The 11,748-nt window shown below is 36.2% G+C and overlaps 1 protein-coding gene across 3 annotated transcripts; it reads left to right on the top strand.

Annotated features, from left to right (window-relative positions):
* Positions 1-10,490: 10,490 nt before the first annotated feature.
* On the top strand, positions 10,491-10,745 carry LOC128111599 (keratin-associated protein 19-3-like). Of its 3 annotated transcripts, none has more exons than XM_052739850.1 (2): positions 10,491-10,560; positions 10,606-10,745. In XM_052739850.1, the coding sequence occupies exons 1-2, from the start codon at positions 10,491-10,493 to the stop codon at positions 10,743-10,745; spliced, it is 210 nt and encodes a 69-aa protein (XP_052595810.1). The 3 variants fall into 3 exon arrangements, with proteins under 3 accessions (XP_052595810.1, XP_052595811.1, XP_052595808.1); XM_052739851.1 differs by having other exon boundaries at positions 10,491-10,626; positions 10,681-10,745; XM_052739848.1 differs by having other exon boundaries at positions 10,491-10,745.
* The last annotated feature ends 1,003 nt before the right edge of the window (positions 10,746-11,748 follow it).

Below are 11,748 nucleotides of genomic sequence, written 5' to 3'. Positions count from 1 at the left end.
AAGAGGGGGATCTCTGATTGGTATGTAAAATGAAAAAAACTTTCTTAATAAAAAAATGAAAAAAGAATGAAGCAAAACATATTTTGTTAATGAAAATATCAATGCAATTGGATGTTGTGTTGGTCATGGAGAAACAGAAGGTGCAACTGTAAAAAGCTCTTCTTGGACTATTTTGTCATGTGGGGTCTCTATAACAATGTAGTATTGTTGATTGTTTGATTGTTTGCCTACATGTTCAATCTTTAGAACTTAAAATGTCATTAGCTATTCACATTGCATTTTTGGTATGTCTCATGTTTATCACAGAGTTAAGTGAATTTTTTGGAGTGACTTTCCTTAAACTTACACTATTTTAAACAATTAACTAGAAAGCCAGTTAATCAATGGCTGAAGAGCAATTAATTAATACAAGATCAGTGTATTTTAGATGTTAGTATATTAATGCAAATTAGTACATATTTTTGTTATACACATTGAATATATATACATATTATACTAAATAGAACATATGCAATATTTAACATAAACAAAAATTGTGTACATAGGTCTTTTTGTGCTGACCAATATACCTTAGATATATTAAGATGCAGATACATGCAAAACCAATCACTGTAAAACCACATGAAATAAATGAACTGATAAGAATTTGGATTTTTAAAATTAAGCTAAAGCCAGTATTTGCCATAGAATTTTAAAGTCAATCCTGTCAAACATGACATGAAAACAAATGAAACCAGTGTCCATTTGGACACAGGAAAGAGAAACAGAAAAATCAATGCCAATACCATCAACTACTGCTCATTAGAAGCTATGACCTCCATGCTTTACATATTTAGAGGTGTGAGGCTGTTAGTTTAAGGCAAACATAAATAATGTGAAACTAATATTAAATTAATGTGAAGCTTCTATGCTATGCAAACTTGTGAAGTTTGGTTATGAAAATATAACATGGCAGTACATATTGTTGAAGTGTTGTCAAAGGCATAAGACATAGTGAGAAGAATTTTAGAAGTATCTATAGTCAAAATTAATAGATGAGAAGGCCATTCTCCAAATGGACAATATATGTATGAGATGTTTTTCATGCACACTAGTGGATGAAATGGAAGGCTGTGGGTTGCCACACAACTAGGGAGGGTGTGCAGAAAGCCCTACGGAGGCAAAGCAGCTCACATTCACATTAAACATTTGGGTCTCAAGTAAATCCTTAACTTTGACACATTGAGCTATTAACATGGCAACTACTTTCAGCTAATTTCCCTGTTGCTCATTTTTCACTTTTCTACCAATCTGGGACTACTGTGATAGATCTTCAGATTTCAACATGTCAGAGCTGACTTGATAAAAAAAAAAAACCATCTGCGCTTGTAATTTTAAGTTGAGGGGATTTATAGTTTGGGAAGCCATTCCTCTTTGGGATACATATTTCAAACTGTGAGAAATGTGAAAAGTCCCTTCAGATTAAACTTAATTTGCTTGACTTTTTTCACAATGTTCTGATCATCTTTGCTACACCCTCATAGGCCTTTCCCATATGCAAGCATTGTGTGTGAATGTATGCCTGCCTTTGCCTGCAGTCTGGCTGAGTGCTTTGTGAGACTCTCCAGCCGATGATCTTCTCTCTCCAAAGATCATGAGGGGAGGAACAACGAGCAGCAGTTCCTTTCACACTAAACTAAGAGTGCATTGATGCAGCTGCAGCAGCGCTTTCCAGCTTCATAGCTTCACAATGGGATCATTACGCCCTGTTACTGCACCATTTCATCCTGCATACTCCAGCTCTGCTGTACCTAGCTGTTTCTAAGTAGGAAACCACGCTGCTGTGTGGTTGGGAGCCTTGGTTTTAATGGATTTCTTCCTCTGTGACTGCCCTTTTTGCTTCACTTAAATGATCATTAAGGAGCAGAGATTGGCTTCAGAAACTCTGTCATCTACCTGCCATTTCCAGGTGACAGAGTTCTACTTCAGCATTTAGAAAGGTAGCTAGCTGCCAAAGTCCTCACAGTGGTTGGTGATGGTTATGCCTGTTTTGAAAATACCCTAAAAGACTTTCTGTTCCTATGGTTAGTTTTCATCTCAATGGCCAGGCTAACTATGTTTATTTAACTCAGTTTACAAGTCATTTAGAGAGCACGAAAACTTGGCTACAGTGTATATGTGTTTGGCTGCCATTTCTGTTTCTGAACCCCGAAATGACTGTATTGTTCTTCCTTTCCCTACTATTTGTGCCTCTTTGTAGAATCTTTGCATTCTTTTCATTTTGACAACTTTTATTCATAATAACTGGCTTCATTAATACATTTCTGCATACATGAAGATTTATAGAACTCTATTGTTGTCTCTGAGAACTTCATTTTCTGGCTATCTGAAGGAATGTTTTTACAGTCCTCTTAAAGTGAATGATGGGTTTTAAAAGACAATTCTGTTCAGATTCTCATCCAATTAGGTTAGCATTTGACCCACTTACATATTAATTCATGACAATGCTATCCTGAATATTGGATTCTGTAAGGGAAACCAACCAAGACAGAAACCTCGAGAATCTGTACAAATAGGAGTCCTTGGAAGAAGGTTATGTTAATTTCCATCAGGAGAATAGGATGTTCTTGATAAAAGAAAGAAAATTTCTGCTGGTAATAATGAAAACATTAGTAATGTGTGCCTACAATTACCAATCAACAAAATGCTAAGAGTAAATATCAATAAAATGTATTGGTTATGAGATACAGAGACCTCACACATATAAATGCAAGGAATCAATATCAAGGTTTTTATAAACTTACAAAATAAGTATGTATTAGTCCACAATCCACAAAAGTAAACATATTGCTAGAAAGTTTGGCTTGGGCAGTGATCTAGAATGGCTGTTCTCACTGTGTCTACAAGAGGCTGCGTTTGCCCAGTTTAACTCTTTGTCCATAGGGTTCTTCCTGCAGCATCCCTTAATTGATTCAGTCCTACATTTATTCATTCATCTACACAATAATTGTGTGTCAGCACATGGTGTCCAATCTGTAGAAAGTATCAGAGGTAGCAAGCAAAACTCAGTTTCTTTTGGAATCTTGATAAGCTTACAAGCAAGATACAAACTCTGATAAGTAAGTTGTATAACTGGGCACAATGCTATCCCACTGGAGTGACATCTAATTAATTATAATGTAACCAGTGAAACTTAGTGGCATAGAGAAAGCAAATAAACTTAAGGATCAGGCCTCCTTTCTGCATTGTATTGTTAGTTCAAATGTTCTAGGCATCCCATTCACTATCACCTAAAACCAGATGCACATTTATCAGATGAATATGTACTTACTATCCTCCAGAGACAAGGAAATGGAAAGTTTAGGGGGATGATTGAGAAACATCTTCCAACTTCCTAGGTCAAAATAATCTTCAAAATAATGGTAGCTAATATTAAGGGATTATTTAGAAATGAAGGGATGGTATTAAAGGGAAAAAAATCTTGAAAAATTGGGACCCCATTTGTGACTTCTAAATAGAGTATTAAATTTACATATCTATTTGTGTCCAGAAATAAACTCTTTGATGATTGTTGGAATATGTTGCTGGCCAGTTAGAGGTTACAGTCTGCCATAGCCTGGCAGCTTTCTCTAAGCTTGGCAATATGGAAACTTCCTCCCTCCCCAGCATCCTGCTCTCTACCCAGCCTTATCTGGAGGATGTCCCTGGGTATGAAGGACTGACTTTATCTGAAAGCTGTCTCTAAACCAGATGTCTGTCTCTAAACTAGATGCCTGGTTCATCTTTGGCTTGAACTTTGGCACAGATTCCTATTAGAAAACTTGTGCTAGGAGTTCTGCTATAGGACCCTACTGCCACATACTAAGCCTTGTGATAGGAGTGTACTACTTAATGCAAATTAGCGTTTGTTCCCAGGCTCCCCAATCCTACATATATATTCCTTATACTAGGGAATAAAATTGAGCTGATTCACTGAAATCTGTCTTCCAGAGGGCTGTCTCCAATTGTGTTCATGGGCCAGGTACAAAGCTCTCTGTCATGCCTTCTGTCTCTTTCCCCTCTCAGTCTGAAGACTGACAGGCTGAGAGAGAAAGAGGACTCCCACAGAGAATTTTATGTTTTAATTAGAAATATATTACTGGAGATATTCATTGAATTCTTCTGATGTGCAACAACTAAAATATTTTATATAATCTTACAACTTTCAAAATACCTGCATATTATAAAATATATCCACCATGTTTAAGATTATAGAGTCATTTTTTTAAATTTTGGATTAAAAAATGAGATTAGAAGTAACGATCTCCCCAATGTCACACTGAAACAATCAGAAACAGATGAGTTCAGTGCAATCATCAGGTATGTGTAGAGTAAGACCTTTCTTGAGATAAGAGCAATGTGTCTCTTTGAAGGTTGACAAGCAAGGCATGCTATCAGAGTAGTGTCAAACCTACATCCATGCTAGAATCACAAGGCCATCTTAGCAGCTCAGCCTCTTTTAAGTTTTACCCTTGAGATAGATACAGAGCTAGAGTTCTGCACTTAATACTAATAGTTTTTCAGTCCCCCTCAAGCCTCTCTAAATTGTCATTGTGTGGCAAAATTTATCTGATGTTTAGTTATCTCACTGGTGGTTTACTTGTAGTAATTTGAATGGAGAGATGGGGACATTAAAATGTTCTATTCATTCTCTATTATTGTACAAAAATGACTCCACATTTGTCAATGTAAAACAACAACCACCTCTTAGCTCACACTGGTGTAGGTCTGGGGTTCTACTCAGGCTATCCTAAACTATCCATCTTATACTGGATATTAGCTGAGAATCAGTCTCATCAACTAGGGTCTATTGCCATTCATTTCTGCACAACCAGAGCTCCATTCAATCATGCAGAGTCATTGTAAATCCTCCTCATACCCAAGTCTGTGATTTATCCTCCTACTGGCTAGAGATAACTCTTATTGGGATCATATGATTAGGTCATGTCCATCCCAATAACCCCTGTTTCTATTTCAAAAATTCTTATCATTGTATATTCATTATACAGTTAAAGATTTCTGTGATGGTTAATCTTGGTTGTCAATTTGACCAGATCTGGAGTTAACTAAGAAACTTCTCTGTTTAACTCATTGCTTTCAGGTCTCCTTGGTAGGTTATGTATACTGTTTGTGAATTAACTTATTCTATTCAAAGACTGGTTTATCTTGTTTGCTAATTCATCTGTGCTGTTGTGGCCACTTTTGCTGCTATATTCCTTCACAGATAGGAGAACCCAAGTTCTTCTCACTTCCAAAGTGGATGGAAGACTGACAGCTCTCTAGGAATCCTTTAGGCCTTCAGCAACTTATTTGGACCACTGAGGCACACAGCCCAGGGGCTGAGCAGCTATCAAGTTCAGAGCTTCTCCAGTATGACAGGAGCCTGTCGTTGGAATGTTTCACCAGTCCTGCCAGGTCCCCACAGTCTGTGGCCTGCTTATAAAATAATCACTCAGAAGCTTTTATTAATTATAACTGCTCAACCATTAGCTCAGTCTTATTACTGACTAGCTCTTACACTTAAATTAACCCGTAATTCTTATATATGTTTAGCCATGTAGTTTGGTACCTTTTCTCAATTCTGTCTTGTCATCTTTCTTACTCTGTGTCTGGCTGGTGACTCTTGACCCAGCCCTTCCTCTTCCCAGAATTCTCCTTGTCTGCTTACCCTGCCTATACTTCCTGCCTGGCTAATGGCCAGTCAGCACTTTATTTATCAACTAATCAGAGCAACACATATTCATAGCATACAGAATGACATCCCACAGCAGGCGCCACTGATGAATTACCTGCACCATATCATATATGCCTCTCTAATAAATCTGTCTCTTTGTGTCTTTTTCTTGTTCCCTGCCTTATTCTCTGTCCAATATAGGTTCCGTAGATGATAAAAACTGTATTTGTCTTGAGCCTCACTTATGTCTTTTAGTACAATGATCTCCACATCTCTCATCCACTTTCCTGCAGATGACATAATTTCATTTTTTATTCATGGCTGAACAAAACTTCACCCTACATATGCACCATATTTTCTTCATCCATTCATCTGTTAAAATTAAAATGCTTCTCTAAAACAAATGAAACAATTGATAGTGTGAGGAGACTGTATAGAATGGGAAGGAATTTCTCTTTTTGGGAAGTCACCACTACCTTATGACATTACTTAGTCATGAAAATATATTTCACCATCCTCCCAGTAACAAGGAAAACCAGAGTGTGCTCATTAGCAAGTGTCAGAATCTTGGGGAAATCACTCAACATTTCTTGGGACTTGCTGTATAACACATGAAGTGAATTGTCATAAGGCCACCAAAGAATGTTTTTTACTTGATTTAGAGACAACTCATACCTTGTCAGTGGTACTGCTATGTATCCTGTGAATATTTGTGTGCAGTGGTGATAACAGTATAAGTTTCCACGACAGAATACATGATATTGTATCTGATGTCTTCCCTCTATCTCCCCCTAGTTAATTTCATGTTAGCTATGTAAGAGAGTTTAGGATTGCCCTTTAGATCTTTCCTCTATCTGGCACTCTCTTATCCAAGAAAGTTATTAATTTACAGGATCATCCAAGTCTGTACTCAAAGCTGCACTTTTAAGACACCATTCCATCACAAGTCATCATCCATCTCAGTAACTTCCATGGATTATTACATATTTCTCATCTATAATCTCTCTATTGTCTCATCAATTGTCACTACTCAAAATATTTTTGTTGGTTACATCTTTTACTTTTTCACATTGGAATATGCTCTTAGGAAGTCTAGGTATTTTTTCTTACTTTCTTTCTTACCTTGAGTTAGTTTTCCCAATATTCAGAGGAAGTCTTAGACCTTATTAGCCATTCATTGATTGTTTGGTTGAGAGGATAAATTAAGTTTGTATTTGTTTATGATCTGTCTGATGCACTAAAATGTTAGTTCTAGAATCTTGAGGAATTTGTTTTTCTTTCCACTACTTTATCTCCAAGTCAAGTAGATAAATATCATCTATTATTTATTGAATTTGTAGGCCAGGATTAGCTTGAATTTAAGACAAATGAAGAAAAGACTGGCAGATGAGTTTGTAGTTCTGTCTTGAACAATGTGAGTATGCACATGCATACACACAAATAAAATAAAATTTAATAATGTTTACATAATGGAAAAGTTAAAAAATGGGCAAGACTTTATATATCACTGAGGCAATGTGAGGCCAGGTAGTAATTTGTGGAGAAATAATGGTTAATGGACAAATCAGAACTGATAGCAATGGATCTGTATTGTGTTTAGTCTTCGTAGTTTTGTGACTTTTAATTATTTTAGATATATAGAGTAGATATAGTACAATTTGTTTATATATCTCATTATATCGATCAATCTGATTTTTGTCTTGAATGTGAAATACGTGTATGTTTTAGTCAGTAATAAATCATATAAATCCCACTAGTACTAAATGTGTTATTGGTGTGGTTACATAACGTAGTGTTGTGTAGTATGGAAGGAAAGTCCATAGTCAAGAGAATACATTTGGAAAGTTTACCATAGGTATCTGTGATTTGACTGGGGAATATTCCCCACAGGCTCAGGTATCTGAATGTTTGGTCCCTCATTGTTGGAGCCATTTGTAGTAGCTATAGAACTTGGAGGAGGTAGAGCCACATTGGAAGAAATAAATCCCCGGAGACTGGCTTTAAGTGTTTATAACCTCTTCCACTTTACTTATGTTGTCTCTGCTTCATGCTTGTTAATGGTGTGATCTCCCAGCTTCCTTCTTCTGCTGCCATGCCTGCCTGCTGCTATGACTCTTCAAAATGATAGGCTTTCTAGTTGTCTGAACCATAAGCCTAAATCAAAGCTTTCTTCCATAAGCCACTTTTGGTCATGGCATTTTGTTATAGCCTTAGAAAAGCAACTCATCCACTGTCCCTTAGAATAGGGCAGGAGATAATTTTGTTTACTGGTAAAGGGTCTTAGTACAGCCCAGTGTCTGGATGCTATTACAAATTCAGAGGATGTTTCTAGAATGAAAATATACAAACTGGCTAGATATGAAACATACCTTAAAAGACATGTGTTTGCCTTGTTGGTCACAACTGGCATATATAGGTCATAATGATATTTATAGAGGAAAGTTCAATAAAGAAAGATAAAGATCAAAAACATTCAAAATGAGAGTATAGACAAGAGACAGTTTTCAAGAGCAAACATTTGGAGCATCAAAATATGTCTCTGACTAAAGGAGAGAAATTGTTTCAAAATGTCAAGTGACAGCAATGAAAAGCAATGCATGCCTGAGAGATGGGACATGAAAATGCAGTGTTCTGTAGATGTCTAATGATACAACAACCATGTGAATTGGCAGGTCACTATGCCATGATTCTTTCATAAACTATAATGCAGGCGAGACCACTACCCAGACCTCCAAATGCAGTTTTGGTTCATCCTGTTTTCAATTCATTTTTCATGCCTGCGTCTTAGGCATTTATTACTCATCTACCAGAATGTAGCTTTCATCAATTTCACTGACTAGTTTTTTTAATCAATTGATTTATGAAATATAGAAGCTACAAATAAACATCTGATAAACAATAAATGAATGAATTGATTCTACACTGGATTCTAACCACTGTCACTGGATGACTAGCTCACATGCATATTTATAAGTAACACCTAATACATTCATCAATACTTATAATGAGGTTGCTTAAAAATAAGATAGGTTCAATTAGGAGAGCATTGCTTTGTTTAATTAAAACTACCAATACAATTATACAACCAAGGTTAAGAACAGTTGAAAATATGTTTAATTTTGTGTTTAAGTCATTATATATTTTCTTAAATATTTTGTGTTGATTAAGAGAACTGAAAATAATCATTTTAAGGGAGTTAGCCCCACAGAGCAAGTCTGACAGATTTTTCTCTTACATGGAAAAACTAGAGGAAGGAATATGGAAGTGAAAGGAGCATTGCGATGCTGGAGATTGTGGGTGAAGAAGAGGAAAAGGGAAGAGGGAGAATACATAATAAAGAGTTATTAAGGCTGTGGATATGATCAAATCATATTATATGCTTGGTTGGAGTATTACAAAGAAACTGTATTCTGTTCAATTAGTGTGCAATGATAATGATAATAAATGTAACAACACATACATATGCCAAGGTATATTTTCTTCTGTGAAGTCCTCCTCATTCTCAAAAGAAAGCTACTTGTATGCTTCCTGACATTGAAACAGTGTTACACAAGTACTGGGACATGGAAACTAATTTAGTCTCATCTTTGGTACTAGTTAGTTGGGGGACTTTGATCAAACACCTAAGCAGGATAAATAATACAGAAAAGGGATTGTTGGGAGTATGAGTTTAATACATAGAAAGGGTGGCAAAGAGTGCAAGCCTCCCATAGAAGATGCTGTAATGACTGCTTTTGTTTATTTACAAGATAAAATTGTGTAGGTGAAGTCTATTTCATTCTATGCAATACTCTGGCAGTTGGTACATCCCTTTCAGGTATCCTGTCACCAGAGATGCATGATTTTACATGTCACTGAATCACAACTTTCTCCTTGATTTACAGCCCCCCCACACACACAAAGAGAGAGACAGAGACAGAGACAGAGAGACAGAGAGAAGAGAGACAGAGATTGAAATGAGTTGTATTAAGTTTCTTTAAGTGTGTAGTTGTAGAGTCCTGTGAATGCCTGAAATGTACAACCTAAATGAAGGTACCTATTTATAAATTTGGAGCTATCTATCTAAATGAGACTAACAGGGATTTCTGTTTCTCTGTTTAGTGATGTTTACCAAGCGGACTATATGGGAGACATGACACTTCAGGAGTCCCATTGATTTCCATCTGTGGTTATTTAGAGAAACTTAGATATGATAATTGCACGACACAATGTGATTCTCAGCTGACTTCAGAATGCATGGCATTAGGATACGCATCACAGTTTATTGTCATCTTTTAATTGGGACTAGCATTTCAACAGTTATGATTCAGTGTGTGTGGATTCTTGGCAAAACAATGGTGGCACACCTACTTGACTTAGGAAAAAGATCTTCAACTATGCAATGTCAAAAGAAGGGTGAAGTTGGAGGATAAATGCAACCACATGAGATATCATGTCAGTATTTGCAGCAAAGCATTTTATTGCAGAGTTTAAAACTCAGCAACTCAAGCATGCATGGGGACTATAAACAGCACAGCATTTTTTTTTAATTAGAGGCAAAGCATTTTTCTAGGCATCCAAATAAAGCAGAACATCAAACATATTGCATAGCCTTTAAATCACTACTCATACAAACATGAAGAGGATGGGGTTGAATCCTAAGAAACAAGATTGTTCACATAGTTTTTGATTTTAATGAATAGTTTTAATGAATTACATTCAGAGGTGTGGTTTCTCCAAGTATATATAAATGGCCTTGTGCAGTTGAACTCACAAAATTGTCCTGCAGTTGCAAACGAAACCTACCACTCCCAACACCATGAGCTACTACAGTGGCTACTACGGAGGCCTGGGCTATGGCTATGGAGGCTTCGGGGGCCTGGGCTACGGCTATGGAGGCTATGGCTGTGGATGTAACAGCATCCGCAGACTAGGCTGTGGCTGTGGTTATGGAGGCTATGGATATGGCTCTGGCTATGGAGGCTATGGATATGGCTCTGGCTATGGAGGCTACGGATATGGATGCTGCCGCCCTTCATGCTATGGAGGATATGGGTTTTCCAGCTTCTACTGAATAAATATTTGAATCTACAACCTATGGATTTGTCTTCTGTGATACCTTGATTTTTCTAAGGATCTTTATTCTGTGACCTGCATGCTTTCCTTATTCTGTCTCCAGAATTTTGCTTCCTTTTGGATCACTTTGTTTCTGTAAATAATGTGGATAATACTAGATAAAGTCTGAATATCTGTATGTTGATCTTCAGGGATCCACTTCTATACTGGTTGGAATGCTGTTAAGTTCTCACAAACTTTAATAATGAACTTTTTCTGACACAGTGCATTTGCCTTGAACTTCAATTCTTCAACAAAAAATAGTTTTGTTGGATTTACTAATTTAGTAACCAGCTATGTTGTCTTTTTCCTATAGGTAAAAAGTTCAACAAATGTTGATTTAATGATCCCTTCCTCTACCTATTTTCACGTTTCCCATCTGTTTCCCCTGCACCTTCTTCCTTTGCTCCCTTCTGCTTATCGATTTTCTTTGTCCTCTTCATTATTCTTATCCACAAATTCCTGTGCTTCTATTTCCTTCAAAATGTAATAATTCTATATCCAAGGATTCAAGAAGCATTTACTGAAACTGTCCAATATGGCTTTCTATTTAAATAGGTTGTAAGTTGGTAAGCTGGGAGATGGACATATTAACTTGTTTTCATTGATTCTTTTTACATGTGCTTAAAATAGATCAAAGTAGAGAAAGAAAACAAGCATTTCAAAGTAAATTTTTTTCCTAAAACAAAAGTGAAAACCATTTCACTACAGCTATATATATATGTATGTATGTATGATTCTATTAAGTGAAGTGTGTTACATGATTGAAAATTAAGTAATTTGAATAATTTTAAATCTCATATAGAAATTGAATCTACCGTTAGAAATTTTCCCAAAATATAATTTTAAGTTCAAATTCTATAACTGGTCAATTCCAACAGTTTTGTCTTTTTGTTGTTTTTTTTTTGGTGATAAATAAAATGTGGAATACTCTATATATTTTAAACTGAAAAATGTCTTAC

The sequence above is a fragment of the Peromyscus californicus genome, unplaced genomic scaffold, assembly GCF_007827085.1.
Source record: "Peromyscus californicus insignis strain IS unplaced genomic scaffold, ASM782708v3 Scaffold_16__1_contigs__length_79575227, whole genome shotgun sequence".
NCBI lineage: Eukaryota > Metazoa > Chordata > Mammalia > Rodentia > Cricetidae > Peromyscus > Peromyscus californicus.
The sequence above is the reverse complement of the archived record's forward strand: the minus strand, read 5'-3'. Positions and strand labels throughout refer to the sequence as shown.